General features: G+C 35.5%; 1 protein-coding gene across 3 annotated transcripts; it reads left to right on the top strand.

Annotated features, from left to right (window-relative positions):
- Window positions 1-5,397: 5,397 nt before the first annotated feature.
- LOC117631140 (protein SEMI-ROLLED LEAF 2) lies at window positions 5,398-20,559 on the top strand. 3 transcript variants are annotated; one of them, XM_034364122.1, is made up of 21 exons: window positions 5,398-5,519; window positions 5,653-5,710; window positions 6,043-6,207; window positions 6,663-6,737; window positions 7,087-7,202; window positions 7,634-7,748; window positions 8,153-8,281; window positions 9,525-9,572; window positions 9,772-9,974; window positions 10,069-10,265; window positions 10,348-10,637; window positions 13,061-13,210; window positions 13,299-13,640; window positions 13,753-13,902; window positions 15,083-15,158; window positions 15,986-16,113; window positions 16,237-16,440; window positions 17,119-17,259; window positions 17,334-17,462; window positions 19,199-19,405; window positions 20,035-20,559. In XM_034364122.1, exons 3-21 carry the CDS (start codon window positions 6,073-6,075, stop codon window positions 20,191-20,193), a joined length of 2,994 nt encoding a protein of 997 aa, XP_034220013.1. In that variant the 5' UTR covers window positions 5,398-5,519; window positions 5,653-5,710; window positions 6,043-6,072; the 3' UTR covers window positions 20,194-20,559. The 3 variants fall into 3 exon arrangements, with proteins under 3 accessions (XP_034220013.1, XP_034220021.1, XP_034220029.1); XM_034364130.1 differs by lacking the exon at window positions 5,653-5,710 and having other exon boundaries at window positions 5,410-5,519; XM_034364138.1 differs by lacking the exons at window positions 5,398-5,519; window positions 5,653-5,710; window positions 6,043-6,207; window positions 6,663-6,737 and having other exon boundaries at window positions 7,085-7,189.
- The last annotated feature ends 187 nt before the right edge of the window (window positions 20,560-20,746 follow it).

Raw genomic sequence — 20,746 nt, 5'->3', positions numbered from 1 at the left:
TCAACTTGAGTATATATTCCAATTTGGTCTAGTACCTTGGGTAGAGGGTCCTAAAAATATTTCTACTGGTTGATTGAATTTTTGCAGGCTAATGAAATATTGGCTAGAGGGTCCTAAAAATGGGACAGTGGAACTTGTTGCTGACCTTCCAGGTTTTCCAGACAACATAAGAATAAATGAGAAAGGCCAATTCTGGGTTGCCATAGATTGTTGCAGGACCCCAGCACAAGAAATCCTCTCTCACAATCCATGGATATGAAGTGTATACTTTCGCTTGCCGATCCGAATGACCTACTTAGCGCAATTTATGGGGATGAAGATGTACACATTGATCTCCCTCTTCAATGAGAAGGGGGAAATTTTAGAAGTTCTCGAAGATCGAAAGGGTGCCGTTATGAAACTTGTGAGTGAAGTTAGGGAAGCAAAGGGCAAACTGTGGATTGGAACTGTGGCTCATAACCACATTGCCACCCTTCCTTACCCTTAAGAATCATTTGGGGCTGTAGATGAATATCTTGTTGTTCATACAAGCCCTTTAGCAACGATATCATAAATGGGTGGCTTGATTTATGATTTGTGTAACAGTATTGATAATTAGATGATTTGAGGTTTGTGGCTTTTTGTTTTTATTTATATTTAATGTTTTATTTATTTATTTATTTATTTTGGCCTGTGTGACTACTAAGCTTGATTTTTGACATGCGCTTTACATTTTTTATTAATTGTACGGTAAAACTTGTGATTATATTACTAATTATGTCGTGTGATTGGAAATCATGGTATAAAGGGTACAAATTAGATTATAACTCAATAATCAATATACATGGAAAGAGACATTGGATAGGATTGCATTCATATTTGGAGGTTTCCCACACTTTTCTTTGTTGGATTCGGATCCTTTGCTATGATTTTCTTTGTCATGATCTGTTTTACTTTCGTTCTCCATGACATCCCAAAATTTGAGTTCCATCTGTTCTTTCCCCAATTCTTTTTCTCTCTCTAATTTTCCTTCTACAATTTAGAAGACTGTCTTGTTTTTGTACTAAAACTCTTTTTACATTTATTGTTTGGTGTTAAATATTAAGATATTATCGAGATAAGATATTAACCATGGAAATAGGTCGAGATAAGATATGCTCAAACTCTGGGCAAATAAGATCAGGGCTTCATGCACCCAAACAGCTTCAAGCAATCCAAGAACGTAAAGAATTATGAATGCCAACCTTAACCCAAAACCCAACAGGGAAATTAAATTAAATAAATTGCATACAAATATAAAAGAAACCAAATATAGTAAAGAAATGTTGAGCTTTATTTGATTATCTTTAGGAGCATACGGCTGGAGAAAAAACTTGTTGTTACTTTACCTCGCACAAATTCCAAATCATTTGGTTCAATTTCTACGAAAGTTACAAGGCTTTGGTGTGGGGGAGGACGCACAGAGAAGGAAGGAAGAAGAGAAAAAAAAAAAAAAAAATGATGTTAAGTTGGAGTTAGTCAAGTTAGGGTTTTTTTTTCTTTTCCCATTTTTAATTAAGAGTAAATTGGGTTTTTGTTTTGAGAATGATGTGTCTAGTTTAAATCCCTTAGATTAAATTTTAATGAGGTGTCATGTGAAGAATGAAAATAAAGCAGATCATGGCAGAGAAAATCATAAGGGAATATTATTGTGTAAAAAGACAAAAAAAGTCATCCAACTTTATATTTAACCCTAGTACATATACACACCCTACCACTCTTCATATTAAGTTTTAGAAAAACACAAACTCCTTTACATCTTATTGCCAGATTACTCTCCTTTTTCAATCCAAGAAACTTACTATACTCTTATCTTCTCTTCACAAACTCTAAATATGGTATGCAAATAGTGGCTTATGGGTCGCCAATTAAGGTATATAATGTGAGATTCTTGGTTTGGGATTCCTCCCATGATTATTGAGGATGCTGTGATCAAAGACTTGTTGTAATTTTGTGTGTTATCAATACATTGATATCGTTTCTCTTTATTAAAAAAAAAAATGCAGAACATTGCATTTGACATCATTGACTAATATTATATTGTTTGATCATAATATGTCTTTATGAAGACCAATATCATAATATGTCTTTATGAAGACCAATATATATATATATATATATATATTTATTTATTTATTTATTAAAAAAAATGCATAACACTGGAGTCGTGATTGGGGTGTCGGTTGTGGGATGTAAGGTTGATAAGTTTTTATTTTTTATTTTTCTGTTGGGTTTGTATTTAGTGGTAGTTTGGGTAGATAGTGAGTTTTTCTTAGAAATTGTGAAAATTTGAATTAGAAGTTGGAGTGAACTCAGAATATGCGTGCATGGTTTAAATAGAAATTTTTTTATTTTTTTATTTTTTTGCTTTCACCATACACTAAACACTGAAAAATAAATATTTTCAAATATGTGTTTACCTTTGCAAGTGACTCATATCCATTGATGCATTGTGAGTAGAGCTGGGCATATGGGACCAAAAATCGGTGAAATCGGTTGGTCCGATTCGGCTTGGTTTTTGTTTTTGTTTTTGTTTTTGTTTTTTTGTGTGGTTTTGTTTTGATTTGTTTTGTTTTTTGTTTTGGTGAACGGCACATGAATCTGACAAAATTGGTGTTCACGGTTCAGCGCTCGATTCCTGATTTTAAAAACCTCCAGTTAATTTAACCGAACTGGATCCATTAAATCATATTTTATTTATATGTGGCTTATTTCTATTGGTTTGTTTTAATGTTATGTGTTCCTTTGCACAACATATCCTAGCCCTTAGTCACGCAACTTAATCTAGATCAAGTACGATTCGGTACAATATATTCAAACTATAGAATATGGTTCAGTGTACGATTTGGAGTCAAAATCGAACTAAATCAAACTGAACCTAAACCTAATTGTGAGATTCACATGCATTGGCAATTGGTAGCCACCTACTTCCGGCAGGATCGCATGCAGAACCATTCCTATAAACAAAAGGGAGCTTTCAAATAACAAAATTTTAAAAGTTGGTAAGTATATTTCGAGTGATTTTTTTTGGATTTCCTTCAAGCTATAGGCCAAACAGCAAAAGGGTATTTCTCCAAGGCAACTCACACAATTATATAATGTGTAGTTAGAACCTAGAAGCCAGGTCATGGTATTAGGATATGCTTTCGTTAGACAACCTCCATCTCCATGTAATAGTTATTGCAAAAGTGGATGAGCCAATCCATTTTGCTTTGTTAATGTAGGCCAGCACGATAGCTTCTTTAAGGCACCGAAAAGCCTTTACCAATCATTTTCACAATAAAAAAAGTCAGAGAAAAAAAAAATATATATTAACAAGAGTCATTGCCTTTTGCTTTCTTTGAACAAGACAAAGCCAGCCATAGAAGATCTTGAGCAACAAAAACTAAAGTTAAATTCAGACCAAAAAAACGAAGAGAGATTCACTATTATACTTAATATAGGGGCTCAAATTATAAAAATACTATATATAAAATGGACTTTAAAAACACACCCAAAACCCATTTACAACATAACAAATAGACTTTTAACTTCTTATAAATTACAAAACTGTCAACAATTTCTTAAAACAAGCCCAAAACCTCATAAAATACCCAAAACAATCAATAAGGCATCAAAATAATTTAATAATTAATATTAAATTCAATAAGGCCAGTTAATATTTTTTGGGTCTTTTTTGGGTTTGTTTATAAAAATAGTGTGGAATTTATCTATAATATTAGTACTAAGAATGGATATATCACTAAATATCTTAAGAAAGAACTGCTAGCATATACACTTTTTTGTTTTCATAAGATTTTTATTTGTCAGATTATTATGCTCATAAGAAAGGAATTTAGCATCCATGCGTACCTTTCAAAAATCGAGAAAACAAACAAAAAAAGGAAACACAAGAAAACAATAAAAGAAACAACTCACGTCACTTGGAACAACTCCAAGGGGAGAAGTTCTTGTATAGGGGTCTGCCTGCCATATGCGGCATCTCCTGAGAGTAGGTGGGATTCACATGCAAGTGCCCCTTGTCCAGGACAAAAACTTCCATGTGTAGCTGGATGTCATGTTCACGAAAAAAACTTACTTATATTAAGGATATCGTTGTGGTACTATCTCGAGTCAATCACTATTTTATCATATGTTTTAATTTTCTGACATAACAATATAATTTTCCGATATATGGCAATACGTAATAAGTTGGGGATAACGCCCTGATGGTGTCCCCGTAGTCACTTTATGTTTTTTATTATTAAAAAACTATGTAAGCTCACTAGAGTTGCTAAACTCTTTGAATGCCTCATATTCGGTCCAAATTGTGACCAAAAGCCGCTAATGGAGCCGTCGCATTAGAGAATACTTTTGCTCTATAGTTGTCAAAATATGACAAAGGCTTTAATTCAAAGTTTTGTACAAAACAAAGTGGCAAGAAAGTCAAAAAGAAATATTCGAGGGACATTTCCATCATGCAATCAGAGAAAGTACACCCTTAATTCTCGGCACCATTGCCTTTTATTTTTTATGTTTTTTATTTTTTGTGCATCAACTGTTTTCACTAGTGGATAAATTAAAAAATTCGACATAGTTTAATTGTATTTTTGGTACATTGGAACGGATAGAATCCTTACTCATTCTAACCCAAAATATTTTTATAGAGATTCAATTGTAACAAAAAGAAAAGATGTATGGAGACTATAAATACATTGCAAAAATATGTAGGTATGACAGTTAGGTTGCCGAAACGACAATTAGGTATGACATTCAGTAATACTTTATATGTGTATATTTGGGTATTTATATATCCTTCTTTTTTTTTTTCAAATATATTTTTTTGGAAAAAAAGAACGGAAAAGTTGAGCATTATTATAAAATTATAGTACTTTTTAAAATTTAAAATTATCTGAGAACACGATGTGAATGATCGAAATGTAAAGATCAAAAGTAACTTTTGGTCCATGCTGATTTTATTACTTTGGTTCTCGTAGTTTTAATTTTACACATTTTATTATTGTAGTTTTCAATTAAGAAACATAAAGACACTTTTCAATTTATGTCAAATTCCTCCAAATTTATTTATTATACTACTAAAGAATATATGAAAATTAAAATTTATTTGAAATTACACCCTTATATAATACACAAATTTACTAAATAGGATTTCAAGTTTTGATATCATATAGAAACACACAAGGGACTTGTAGCTTGATAGCACTTACCCTTAGCACTGAGATCTTAAGTTCGATTCTTCTATACCTAATGTTGCTTGTATAAAAAAATATTAAAAGAAAAGTATAAAAAAATATTAAAAGAAAAATATAAAAAAAGTTTGTTAATAAGGAATAAGAAAAGGCAGTTTTATAATAATTTGTTTGATTTATTTTGTAATCATTGCACAAGGAACCAATATCCAATTTAACAGACATTTTTTCTCATATTAATGCCCGAGAAAGAGAAAAGACAAAGCCTGGGGGGATTTGACGTCTCTGCCTCCCCCTTGGCTATATTCTAAGGTAAATTCACCATTTTTTTTTTTCAATTAATAATTCCAATTATTTTTCACATGAATGTTCTGGAAATAAATTGATATTACAATTAAATTTGAAACGTTGTTTTTGTCAACTTTTGGCGTCCTCGGTACTCTAGATCGCGATCGCAAGCCATTAATTGTGCCAAAAAGTGGAATTATCTGCGTTTAGAATTGGTATGTATCGGTTTGTCTTTGGGAATTTGGCTTCAATTTGTTGGAGTTACTATTTTTTTCTGAATTCTGAACTATCTTGAGCCTTCAATTTGTCGGTCGTTTTAATTCTTAAGACGTTCAAAACGCATTTGGGAACTTACAAACGCCTCCAATGCTGCTAAGCTGAACTGGGTTTTGAGCTTTTGCTTTGGACTTTTTTGACAAGACTATGAGAAGACATTGGTTTGAAAGTTCATATGAATTTTAGATGTATTTGATCATACGGGTTGTTGAGTTTTCTGCAAAATTGTATATATGAAGTTTTGATTTTGAGTTTGATTTTTTTGGTGTAGAGAGGGGTTTGAATTTATTTTCGTTAAACAATGGGGGTTATGTCGAGGCGGATTGTGCCCGCCTGCGGGAACCTCTGCTTCTTCTGTCCTTCAATGCGTGCAAGGTCAAGACAGCCCGTGAAACGCTACAAGAAGTTGCTCACTGATATCTTCCCTCGTAATCAGGTTAATTCTCAGCTTGCGCTTTGCAATCTCGTTTTAAAAAGATGGATACTTTCTCTGGCAGAAGAAGTTTGGGTTGAATTATCAGTTTTAGAACTACTTATGTATGAAGTGACTTCTTAGTTGCTCAGTGGTGGTTCTATGATTTTTGACAAGGTGATACTTTGGTGCTTATGAGTTAGATCACTAGTCTTGTATATAGATTTAATAGGAATGGAGAGTGTGTTGTCAAACCATGCAAAGGATAATCACTGTAAGCTTCATTTCTGTTGCTACTACTGCAACCACGACTTCTTTGATAAGTTGTTTTGTAGGTCTTAGTTGAGACTTTGACTAAGTTGAAGCTTTGTTGAGAAATGTTAGCTTCATGCTAGCAATTTTTTTCTTCTTTAAATCCATGCCGTTTTGATGGTTTTCACACCTGATTTATTGCTTATTCTGAAATATATACCTGGCAGGATGCTGAACCAAATGACAGGAAAATTGGGAAACTTTGTGAATATGCTTTGAAGAACCCACTGCGAATTCCCAAGGTGCTTTTGGATTTCTTGTAGTCTCTTTGACGAGTTCTGGTGTAGAGTTTGAAATTCAAAACTACCACATAATGTTTTCTAATTGAATACTTCATTCCTTCCATTTCACAAAGATTCTGTTTGATTTTCTATGGCTAGTTGTATTTGAGACAAGTTCTAATTTTGGTTTGTAAACTGTTTGAAATGGCACTAGACTCAGATATTAAGAAAATTTGTTGGTTTTCAAATTCTGTTGAATGATGCAAAAATCATGATTCATGCCCGATTGTAAACATTTGGTTTAAGTGCCTACTTATAAGAAGAAATGTCTTCTATTCCATCTTATGTCTTTCAATCTTTCTCCGCACAGATCACTGATAGCCTAGAGCAAAGATGTTACAAGGATTTGCGAAATGAGCACTTTGGGTCTGTTAAAGTGGTGCTATGCATTTATAGGAAGTTGCTATCATCATGTAAGGAGCAAATGTAAGTCTGAAGTAGCTTAATCTTATAATGGATTGGGATTTCAGTAAGCTAAGCTTCAAAATCATGAAAGATAACCTTATACCAGGGAAAGTGTATTATCTAGTTGACTACAACATGGATACCATTGCATCATGTGCAGACACCCAGAAACACTTGCCCCAAAAATTAAACTATTATTAATTTTCCAAAAGTCTACATTCGTTTCAGTATTTTGATCATGTTTATGAATTAACTTATGCATCAAGGGGGAAAGCATCATTCATGCGAAAAGGGTGAGACTGAGATAGTTCATAACCAACCTTTCTTATGCTTGTTCTGATATTTATATGTTTATCCCGTATAAAAAGTTCATATTTTGACATTAGATGCTCTTATATGCTTAGTTCACTATGTTGTTTTGTTAATTCATTTGTGCTCTTCAATGGTTGCAGGCCACTATTTGCCAGTAGTTTACTAGGAATTGTTCGGATTCTTTTGGAACAAAATCGACATGATGAAATGCGGATTCTAGGTTGTAATACTCTCGTTGACTTTATAAATAGCCAGGTAAATGATAAATACAGAGGAGAAGTTTAGACTTTGGGGTATATTATACTTGGTAGCTTTGCATGTAAGGGCTTTTAAATGGGTCCCGTAGAAAATTCACCACTTCATGAATGAAGTTTGTAGTTATTGAAAGGAGATAGCAGTCTCGGTGATGTTCTCAATGTTGACAATGAAAGAAATGTGGTGGTTGAAGGGAATGTCTGCACATCAGATTACCCGATTCTGAAATTGTATATGATGTACAAGGACCTGTTGCATATTGCTTGGATTACTTTAGACCATTGTGTGACGAGTTTTATTGTCTCTAGGTTTACTGTATATGTGTTATGTCATGATGTCATAGATCCTATGCTTTACTTTTTCCATTTGTTGATTGAAACTGACACTTTCAAATAAATGTGTAGATTGATAGTACACATATGTTCAGCCTAGAGGGCCTTATTCCTAAACTTTGTCAAATGGCTCAAGAAGTGGGAGATAATGAAAGAGCTCTACGTCTTCGTTCAGCCGGACTGCAATCTCTGGCTTTTATGGTACATTCCCTTTTTCTAGCTTAGCTTTAATCTCATATGAATTTGGGGATACATGCATGCATGTTTACGTTCAGACTCGATCTTTGTAAAAGTACCCAAACATATGTATTAATGGTCATAACCATATGTACATGTATCATATATGTACGTCTCATGTCATTAGTAATTATTTTTGCATTCTCCTTTTAGATTATTTTAATTTTAAGAAGTACATTAATCTCTTGTGATGTTCACTATTCCCATACTTAACAGTTGTTATTGTTAAAGTATGTTATAATTAGGATTTTAACGTAGTTAGAATGTTTGGTTTCCTATTTATTGTAGGTGGCTGATTTGGTTTCTTTATGTTAAGTAATCTGGTTTCTTAAATTAAGTGATTTGGTTGTTATTGAGTTTCCTATTATAATTAGAGTTGTACTATATTAAAAACCTTTTAGAGTTGGCTTACTCTCTCTCTCTCTCTCTCTCTCTCTCTCTCTCTCGCCACCAGTCGTAGGAAAACATTTAAGATTGGAAAATTTAAAATCATTACTAAAGGGAAGAAATAATGAAATTATGTGTGGCATTTACATTACTTAAACTGAGGGAGACCACCGTTTTGGTACCAACTGATGTGTAAATGCCACGACAATTAATGTTAGCAGCTAGTTACTCAACCTTTCACTTTCCTTCGCTTACTCTCTCTCCACTCCTCTCTCTCCCTCTATCCGCACCACCCACCAGCACAATCCTCTTCCCACTCTCCGTCTTACCCATAGTTACCGGGGTCGCAGGTTCCTCATCTGAATCCCGATCTGGATTGCGACCCAAATTGGTGGATTGAGTGACGACTGTTTGGTTTTGAATGACTGACTTTATGGCCCTTCATTTAATGATAAAACTCTTCCCTATGCATCATTAATGCTGGCATAATAAACTGATGAACTAAGAAACTAAGAATGTCGATAACGGTGTTTACGTGCAATAGTGTTAACTCTGACTTTGATTGATGAGAGTTGACTGCTTACAGAGTTTTCATTTGTTTTACTAATTGCTTCTGTACAGAGATGTATATTTATTGTGCACTTTTTCTGACTTATCATTTGATATTTTGATTTGCTAGTTATCATCATCCTTTCATAGACCATGTGTTCTTTTTCTTCGTTTTGTTGTCATCTTTGGTCAGTTGACTTAGAAAACCTGATTATGTTATCTCGCACATTATGATTTCTCCTTTTCTTTGTACTTCACTATTTCTTTGTAGGTGTGGTTCATGGGTGAGCACTCTCATATTTCAATGGACTTTGACACTGTGAGTAATCTGAACCTCATGTTGCACCTGTTATTTCCAATTTTGACTTGAGCAAGGAATGTGATAGTTTGGCTATCATGAAAAGTAATTTTCTCTTTTGGATGTGTTCTACGAAGTATAGTTCAGTCTTTGAAACATGGCCAAATGAGTGCAGTTGACTTTGCTATCAATTTGAAACTTCTTCTCTGTTCTGGAATAGATCATATCAGTGACTTTGGATAACTACGCGGATATCCATACTAAACCTGGGAGTGCGACGGAAGACAGACAATATTCTGTGTCTCAGGACCAGTGGGTTCAAGGAGTGCTTAAAGCAGAAGTTCATGATTCATCTTTTCCAGTTATTAGTCAGAAGGTTCCTTCACTTCCAAACCTGAAAAACGCTGATTTGGATCCCACAATGTTAGTTTTGTTTTTCCTATAATCTCTTTCATGTGTCACTAGGAAACAGTTTATCTTGCCATAACATTATTTGTTTCTTGTGCCATTTTCTCAGCGATGCCAACAAGAGTCCCTCTTACTGGTCTAGGGTTTGCTTGCGTAATATAGCCAGATTGGCGAAGGAAGCTACAACAGTGCGTCGAGTGCTTGAACCGCTTTTTCAAAGTTTTGATGCTGAGAACCATTGGTCCCCAGATCAACCACTTGCCTATCATGTTTTGATGTATCTGCAGTCACTTCTGGAGGAATCAGGTTTGGATTTTGTGCTTTATTTTTTTTCTTTTAGACATCATGTGTGGATATAATTGATATATGCGGTTTACTTGAACATCAGGAGATAATTCCCATTTGTTATTACATATATTGGTCAAGCATTTGGATCACAAGAATGTTGTCAAACAACCTCGCCTACAAGCTGATATTGTTAATGTCACCACACAAATAGCACAAGGTGCTAAGCAGCAGGCATCAGTTGCGATTACTGGTGCAATATCCGACCTGATAAAACATTTACGAAAATGCCTGCAAAATCAAGCTGAGGTATCGAGCCCTGGGAGTACAGATAAATGGAACCCAGATCTTCTGTCGGCACTAGAAAGATGTATCTCACAGCTATCAAATAAGGTTTGTCACTTTCAAATATATTGTAAAAGAACTCAAGAATTCTATGACTATTTTGTAAGAATCTTCATGGATGCAGAAATGAAAGTTTAGGGGAAATTTCATGAGGTATTTTTGTTTGTTCAAGTATGTTGTTTTACTCTCTCTCTCTCTCTCTCTCTCTCTCTCTCTCTCTCTCTCTTGTGGTAATCAACTGGCGATATAGATTACACAATGAGGGCGTAGCTTCTGCATCCTAAAATACCCTGGCGTTTTTGTCGGTTCAATTAGTGAGCCCTTTCTAGAATTGTATAAGCACTTGTTATTTTGACTATATGATGCAATAGCCAAAACTTGGCTAGAGAAGAATTGTCCTTTGGTGAAGAAGCCCTGGACTAAGCATCTCATTTTCATGAGGCGTCTTTTGGTCCTATGAGTGTTAGTTATCTGTTGTTTAACCTGCACTTTCTTTATTTTAGGTGATTTGAAAGGAAGGGATGCGATAATCCTTCCCTTTCATTGTTTGGTTAAGAAAGGTTCGAGAGATGAGCAATCTTTTGGGTTTTGGAATCTGACCCCCACCCTCACACACACAAGCCGAGGGATTAAGGAACACAGTCAATTTTCTTGAATCTCAGGAGGACCACTAGTTTCAAGGAGGGTTAAAACCAAAGGTTCATGATTCATCTTTGCAGGTTTAACTTTTTTGGTAAGGAAGTGGAATTATCAAATCTAGTGTTGGTTCAGAAAAAGTTAACTAAAGAGTTGGATTTATCAAACTTTTGTGGAATCGAAGGTCTTTGCAGATGTTCAACTTTTGTAGCTTCTATTTGAAAGAGGATGGGCACCAACACAAGACACTCCAATGCTCAAGTCAGTGTCAAGTGAGCATTTGAGTGATTCTAAGGTTCTATGTTGCATACCTGGATTTCTGCAATCAATCCCTATGTGTAGGCTTGCAGATAGGTCTTGGCCTCCACGCCACTGTGATCCCATTTCTAAGCTCGTGGATCACATTCCTGATATTTTGGTCATGCATGCCTACATGCAAATTCATGCATTCTGAATTTTAGGGATGTTGATCTCATCATTTCTAAAGGGGATGATCGGCCTTGATCAAACGAACATCAGATGTATGGTGTCACTTGAGTTCGTCTACTCTAATCTGATTGGACACATACGTGGTCACATTCAGATACGTGCATGAGTTTTGTTCGTATATCATATTTGTTTATATTTTGACCCTGTTTTCTCGTTCTCAATTTATTTAATTGGTCTCTGTCTCCCATTTTACCATGTGTTCAGTCAATCTATTTCTAGGGTCAAGTTTCCCGTTCATTTCTACTCCTTGTAGTGTACTCAGATTCTTAGTTATTCTATCTACTTATTTTTTCCCCTTTAAAAGTTTCTGCGTATTTACTCATCCTGCTGTTCTCTGTATTCATAATCTTAGTCATCCTTGGTTGCATGATAATGACCTGCACCTGAATATCCTTTGCCATCTCCTTTGCTATCAAAGGTAGTTGCTCTTAACCAGGAACAAAAATACAAAGTTTTCACAAGGCAGGCCTTGTGTAAAAGATGTTTAACTAATTTTGTCCCAAAATGAGTAACATCACGTCACAATTCCATTCCTAGTTTATGCTTGAGTCCCTCTTCTTCTACTATTCCTTTATTTTCAGATGGCGAAACTTGAATGATAAAAAAGTAGGGAGTTATCTGTCCAAGAAAATGTGGCTGGTCCATTTAGGCATGAAAAAAAATTATGGAGGGTGGATTCTTCATGAGTTTTCTCTTGCAAATCTTGTTCTCTTTCTTTCTGGGCCCTCTCAAGCAGTTGGAAAGCCAAAGTACCACCTAAGGGCCTAAGACACGAGTTTTAGCTTGGATTATTGCTCATGGAAAGGTGAGTGCCTGAGACATGGTGAAAAGGAGGGGACCCAATCTGTGTCTGTCTCCTTATTAGTTTGTGATGTGCAAAAGTGATGCAGAAAGTTTGAACCATATGTTGCTCCACTGCCCAGTTGCACAGTCCTTGTGGATGAGATTAATGAGAAAGACCAGTTTGAGTTGGACAATTGGGATCTTGTGATAATTTGTGTGAGAAGTTTAAGTTCTTTTTTTGTTGTTGAAGGGAGGAGTGGGGTTTAGGGAGGGAGGGGGGATGTGGACCTTTAGTTGGACAGTGTTTGTTTTTTTTGGCCATCTTGTGGGCTTTGGTTTCCGGAGTTTAGGGACTGGTCTTTTCATGCTATTTATTCAGATTGGAAATACAAAATACAAAATATACTTGGAAATCAAACAGACTTCAGTGGATACCGGTCATGAACAAGCATGTTATTGGTTTTTATGTGTTGCATTTATTATTGTATTTGTTTTGCTTTTGGGTAGGAACAAACCACTTTTTCTGTGTTGGTACACTCAGTAATACTGTTTCTGATTCACAGGTTGGAGATGTGGGACCCATACTTGATAAGATGGCTGTGGTGCTAGAGAATATTCCAACTAATACAGTTGTAGCTAGGACGACAATCTCTGCTGTTTATCTAACTGCAAAGATGATATCTTCTGTTCCTAATGTATCATATCACAAGAAGGCAAGGCCACTTTCTTTGTTGCACTATACTACTTCATTTTCTAATCATGTTAAACCGTCTAAGTGTTTTATACTCATAACCTGTTCAGGCTTTTCCTGATGCTCTATTTCACCAATTACTCCTAGCAATGGGCCACCCAGACCATGAAACACGAGTTGGAGCACACAGCATTTTCTCTATGGTGCTTATGCCATCTCTGGTTGCTCCTTGGTTAGAGCAGAAAATGAACCCTTTGCAAGCTGTTTCAGCATCTGTTTCTACATTGCAGAAGGTAAAGGATGGAAGTTTCTCTATTCAGGATGAAGGGAAAGACACAGGAGTACCGTTGAATGGAGAACTGGAGAAAGAGGGATGTGAATTATCAGATGTCTATGAGAAACAATTTGGTCAATCTTACAGCTTCAAGAGTGGTTTGACTTGTGGAAGAACAGTATGCGATCTTAAACTCAGTCTATCAATTTAATAAGTCCAAATTCTGTGTTTTTGTTAAGGGTAAGTATTTAATTCAAATCTAATTAAATATCTTATCTGAAAACTTCCAGGAACTAACTTCCCTTCGGTTAAGTAGTCACCAAGTGAGTCTTCTGCTTTCATCGATTTGGGTTCAGGCAACATCTGCAACGAATACTCCTGAAAATTTTGAGGCAATGGCCCACACTTATAATGTTGCTTTACTGTTCACACGATCAAAGGTCAGATCTTGGGTATATTATATTTTATGATTATTTCCTAACACCGTTTCTTATCGTTTAAATGGTGCACTTTTGGATACTCCTGACCCTGCTTCCTTGTATTTTTGTCAAAAAATTCTTAGTGAAAATAAAGTCTCTAATAGTTCATATTGCGTTGTATTTGTAATCTGCTTCCCAGGTTTATCCTGGCTTCTTTGAATAAACAAATGATCACTTATGAAAATAAGTGTAATTGTCAGATGTAGTGATGATATATGTGTGCATGCCTAAGTACATTTGGGCTCACTTGTCAATGGCTATCAGTTTCTCTATGGAATCTGCAGCGTTAGAATCCGCTTAAATACATTCTGTATACTTTTGTACATTTTCCAAGTTCAGACTATCATAAGAGGTTCTGGGTATAACCTACATCGAGTAAAGACCCTCAAAAGAAGATTCTAAAAGGTTGAGAGTCCATCTTCTTTGGTTATGTACAAAGGCTCCATGGAAATGGACCGATCTGAACATATGCATAGAAAGGACCAAAAATGGGAGGACATAGCACCACCACACTTCCTTGACCCAAAAAAAAAAAGCACCATCGCACTTCAGTCTCATCTGCTCCTCTATACCGTATAAAGGACATGGCTCCTCCAGATCTGCCATTGTCATGTTGCCTAACTACCTTGATTGCCATCATCTTTCATCTTATCTGCAAACCTAGATATCAGAATAAAGAGGTAAAATAAAAAAATTTAAAAAAAAGTTTAGAAGATTTGTGGTGTCAGATGACTAGAGAGGGCTTTATGAGGTTTAAAGGATAAAATTTTGAAAGCTGTGCTGAAATAGAAATTCATTCCTCCAAGAGACAGAGCAACACTTTGGGGTGCAAATTGGTGACTTGGGTTATGTAACAACCAAAACTGGGCATTCCTTTAGGTGGTAAAGTGGATTTTTATGTTAGGTTGTGGTTACCTATGAGTTAAACTGCAGTTTAGCAATGAAATTTACAGTTAGAAAGTACCATGAATTGGATTTTGGAGAGAGTTCTAGAGTGCAGTTGTCATAGAAAGGGGATAAAATTGGGTTTTCAGCTCATTTTAACTTGATGACTTTCTTGCCGTGTGAAAATTATACATTTGTTTTGCTCAGTGGCCTTTCTGAACTCACTAATGTTTCATTTGCTCTTGACTCTTGACAGGCCTCCAGTCACATGGCTTTAGCAAGATGTTTCCAGCTGGCATTCTCCATTAGGGCTATTTCGTTGGATCTAGATGGTAAGTCAAATATATCTTCTTATGATACTTTTGATAGGTAACTACTTATCGGGTGCAGAAAATGGATCAGAATGGTAGCACTATAAAATGAAAGTAGGTTTAACGTGCAGATACTTGAACAATTCTATGTCCTTTTCCTGGTCCTGACTAGCCTGATTGATTTTTTGCTAGAGGGCAGCCTTCTTTTTGTTATCTATTAGCTTTAATTTCTTGTTTTAGTATAAGAACAAATGAGGGTAAGGATCATTCAGTACAAAGCGTTATTTCAGTGTTTACCTTGTAATCTATATGCTTAAGTGGTATAATAATAGATAATGATTCTAGGCGGGTTGTATTCTTGAAAGTATTAATGGGTGGCCTCTCTACATATTCCTTGAACTTGGTTTATTGCCCTCTTGGGCCTTTAAAAAAAAAATTTACAAATCATTACTTATGTAAAACGAAAAAAAGAAAAAAAGAAAATAGTGCATCACTTATCAGTTTGCCTAACTTTATCCGTTCATGATTTCAATAAATATCCATCGATGAGAAAACCTTAGCTTTTGTAACTGGAAATCCAATAAATTTTTTATTTTTCTAAAAAGTGAAGCTTGTGGACATGGTGAATGCAATCATTTCGATACACCCCTTCACATGTAGGCTCTTGTACTCTATCTTTGAGCCTAACATGTGAACCAGGTCTGAGGTTTTGGAATTCAAACATGGGACCTCCTTTTCCAAAAGCCTAAGCTATTAGGTTGTGGTGAACTTTGTCTTGTTGAACATATCCTTCTAACTTTTTTGTGGTGAAAATATTCTGATATGTTCTTTGTACATGCTGATTTTAGGAGGTTTGCATCCATCTCGTAGAAGGTCTCTCTTTACCTTGGCATCATACATGCTTGTATTTTCAGCCCGGGCTGGTGACCTCCCAGAGCTTATTCCCATTTTTAAAGCATCTTTGGAAGATAAAATGGTTAATTTCCATATCATAACATTCAGAATAAGGCCCTTTCATTTTTTTCATAATTTTTTGTTTGAATGTTTATGTGTCGAGCTTGACTTTTTGTCAATTTTGTGAATTTTTCAAAATTAACAGGTTGATCCCTGTCTTCAGTTGGTCGACGATACCTGGCTGCAGGCAGTTTCTATTGAGTCTTATAAGGAGAAGATATCATATGGATCGTTGCAGGAGGATGAAGTTGCTACATTTAATTCTCTTTCAGCAGTTGAATTAGATGACCAACTATTAAAAGAAACCGTGATATCCCACTTCATGACTAAATTTGCAAAATTGTCAGAGGTGATATTCATGTTCTCTGATATAATCTCTGAAGCTAATGGTTTTATTGCAACTAGCCTTGATTTGGTGGATCCATCAGATGTTTAACAAAGTAATAGAAATTATGATACCTGCGTCAGAGCCCACATAAATTTTTTAATGTGATCAATATCGTGTGTTTGTTTTTCTTTTAAATGATAGAAGTAATGACAATCTCTGGACAAGCAGTCCATGGCAACAGAGACAAAACTAAAGGAGACTCCTTTTACAAGAAGAATCCTTGTTCGAAACCTGCAAACTGCTCTGTAGTTGAACTAGGAAGGTGAAAGATATTGGGTGCACAAACGTACACATGCAAAGACACCAGTTAATGTTATATCATATCCCACATTCCAGTTACATTGATTAGAAATAAATAAACACCCCTAGCTTGAGACTGCTTCTTAGTATTATCAACTAATAAGCATGGTTGAATCTTCATGCATTTGGTAGGATAACGTGTCCAAGGATTGACCAGATATTTGAAATTAGACCTTAAATGTTAAGTTGTTAATTATTTGAAGAAAAAGTTCTAACTTTCTAGGAGGTATTGGAGCTTTGGCTATCTATCTGTAATATATTCACGCATAATGTTTACACTCACATGTACACACACGGCCCTAGCATTTAACTTTTTCCTTTTTGTTCTCTTCTCTAAAGGATGAATTATCTAGCATCAAGAAGGAACTCTTACAGGGATTTTCACCTGATGATGCATTTCCATTAGGAGCTCCACTATTTATGGAGACACCACGACCATGTTCTCCTCTTGCCCAGATAGACTTCCCTGATTTTGATGAGGTTTGATTTCTTCTATTTGTGTCTCTATCTTTATGGCTTTCAACTATGTTGCATGACAGGGGGTTTTCTCTCAGGTGATGCCTCCAGGTTCCTTGACAGACGATGAAGCCTTCCCTGAACCAAGTGGAAGCCAGTCAGACCGCAAAACATCACTCTCCATCAATACACTTGACATTCTAAGTGTTAATCAGCTCCTGGATTCAGTAAGACAAGCTCTCTTTTATAATCTTTAACTTATTCTGAATTACTTTCAGGCCATTCCCTATGCTGCATGCTTAGTGGCATAGAGGAACAACATTGACATTAAGTTGGTGGACCAGTAATTCCATTTTACCCGCTGGTACATCAATTTTATATTTCAGTTGTGGCCCTTGATAAGCATATGAAAGTAAAGAGTTTGGGAAGATGGATACAAGGTGCATTTTGTGTGCAATTGTCTATTAATTGAAAAGTTCTGGGGACAAAAGGAACAAAAAGTGATCTCTTTCTAAAATCTTCTTGTGTGTAGGACATGCTAAAGTTTTGAAAGTTAGGTAGAATTAACAGTATGACCTTTATAAACACTTAAGGAGGGATAAATTTAGGTACATAACTGTAACCATCTCAGAGGAGGAGATTCAATGTGACAAGCAGATCCTCTTCAAATAATTTGGCAGGTAGATCAATTAGGATTCTTTGTGGTCTATTAGCTTAGGAAATTTCGCCTGCATATGGTTATTAACTTATGTGGTGGTTGTAAATTTGAGGTTTAAAGGTTTGGGTTGTTGAATAAGAACTTGAAGTGTTTGCAAGCTGATTATCAGATGCACATTAGTTAAAATAAAATGTAGAACACCAACAGGCTGCCCAAGACTAACGTGGGATAGATTAAAACATAAAGATCTATAAAAAAATAAGATATAATAGAAACTACCTGCATATAATAGAAAAGAACAAATTATGAGAATCCGTGTGGTCAATCCTATATGATTGGGACAAAGTTAAGGATCATGATCAAAAGATTGTTACTCGATGGCTGAAATTAAAAGGAACCTTGGAAAGGTGCTTGCTGGAAATTTTGGCAGCACGTAATTTCAATTGTTCAGGGTTGGGCCTTTTTATACCAAAATAAAAAGGAAATTTCTTTTGAGCTTTTGAAGGTATTTTTGGGCATAGAAGGGTGTGGGACATATTTGGAATTTTAAGGTTTTAATTGAGGAAGATGGTTGTAGTTATCTTAGGTCAGTTTGGTATTGCTGTGACATTTCAAACAAGGCTGCTTCTTCTCTATTGTGAGAATAATGACTTGTGAAGTAAAATAGTTTAGCGTTTGCTGATACAGGCTGCTAGGTTGAATTAGGTGCTGCTTTCCTCTTGCAACTCTTTATTTGTAAGAAGTTTTTGTGCTTTTGGAGGTGGGAAGAAGACGAGTTTCAAGGACATGAAGCATTATAGTGGACTGTTTATGGGATACGGCTAGATTTTGGTTTCGAGCACTTTTTCGTGACTGTCCTTTCTTTTAAATATGGATTGCCAAGCTGCTGTACCTTTCTGTGAGCATTCTGGTTGGCTGTTTTCTCTGTTTTATGTTAGGTTAGGATGGGTGTTGTTTTATTTGTTTATTGCCTTTCGTGTTCTTGGTGTTCTGTTTTAATAGAGTTTGAGGGTTCTATCCATTGTGGACTGCTGGTCTCTACCACCAACATTTTGGTGTTTATTTGTTAAGGCAGATGAATGGCATTTCAAGAGGTTGTACCCTATGTATCCTAAGACGGTTCTAAGAAAAAAACCCTTGTGTCTCCTGCCTAATGTCTAATGATTACGTTGTGTAAATGAGCTTGGTTTTTTCTTTAATTCATGTTATGCAGATTCACATCCTTCTAAAGTAAAGTATCAGTAGATTTAGTAGAATTTTCTTATTAGCTTGGATATAACAATGTTGGGCTTGTCTTACCACCAGGTCCTCGAAACAGCCCGACAAGTTGCAAGCTTCCCAGTTTCCACAACACCCATACCTTATGACCAAATGAAGAGCCAGTGTGAAGCCCTTGTAACGGGTAAACAGCAAAAGATGGCAGTTCTTCATAGTTTCAAGCATCAAGTGGATGCCAAGGCGATAGTCCTCTCCAGTGAATTTGATAACACATGTCCCACTTTACCAACCACGGTTAGTAAAATTTATAATTTTGGAATCTATGTTTGTGGACTTCTTAACCAGCTAATTTATATCAGGTTTAAGCCCCTTTATTCACCTTTCCTTTAAAAGACTAAATATAAAATAAAATAATTTGCTATTCCTCGTAAGGCTTAAGAGAGAGTTCATTATTGTATTGATGATTGTGGTGATGATGATGGTGGTGATGTCGAGGTTATGATCTCCGCATCAGAGATTTTGATGTGTAAAAATAGTAGCTCTCAGTATCAAAATGACTCTTCCCCTATCCAAACGTAATTGTACCCTTCATCCTAATGTGTTTGTAACTTGAGCTGTGAGTTGTGTTATGGAAAAATTTATTTCACAAGATCAAAAGGCATGTAGTATATACCACTTAGTTGAATTGTAACTTGTACCCTTATTGGAATAGTAATATTTGGCTTAAAATGGAGAGCTTGATAGATATGGTGGTTTATAAATGATAGAGAATGCAAATATGTAATAGAATGAAGGCTGGGTGATTTTGTTATGAATATACATGGTGAAAAAAATAATATTGATTTTCTTTTTGGGGTCTGGTTTTGTTTTGTGTGTGTGTCTCTCCACGTGTACTCGGTTACAAATGTTTGTGTTTCTTTCAGGCAATGGAACTTTCAGAAGGTGATCTAAAGTTGAAAAACAAGGAGCAAGTTCGAGTACAGAATCAACTTATCCTCTGCTCACGTGAGATTGGGCAGCATTCTTTCAAATTACCACCTTCAAGCCCTTATGACAAATTCTTGAAAGCTGCTGGATGCTAAATGGCACTAGATGTATCTTATGTTTGTATGTAACTTTAGTTCATTTTCCTTTAATTCTCTTTCTATTCCTCGTAAAAAGTTGGCTATTTTTTCATTCTTTAGCATTATTTAAATCAATTTTAAGTTTGTTTAGCTCTCTACATTTCACGCTCAAATGTAAGAAATGAGCCACGGGAGGTGTTGGTGGAAAAGGCGTCGTCTTTCCACACGAGAGTATTATGTTGAGTATTTTAGACTGTATTTGTTAATAATATATATGTAGATCTTCGTCCAGTTTGATATATATAGAACTGGAAATTCTTTCTTGTAAATTGTTTGTCTAACATTGTTCAAAAATTTATCCACGAGAAAATCTAGAGCTTTGTATTTTGCTTCCTTAATGGTATGCATCTTTTTTTCTTTTAATTCTGTTCATGTATTTTGCAGTACTATGTTTTCTTCGGAAGTGCACGATTAGAGTTGGTTCAATTTGGTGGCAGTGCTGATATAAGAACATGCAGAATGTGAAAATGGTTAGTCAATTGAAAGCATCAGAGGAAATTTGATTTCCATT

This window comes from Prunus dulcis, chromosome 1 (assembly GCF_902201215.1).
Source record: "Prunus dulcis chromosome 1, ALMONDv2, whole genome shotgun sequence".
NCBI lineage: Eukaryota > Viridiplantae > Streptophyta > Magnoliopsida > Rosales > Rosaceae > Prunus > Prunus dulcis.
Note: the sequence above shows the minus strand (reverse complement) of the source record. Positions and strands in the feature narration are given on the sequence as shown.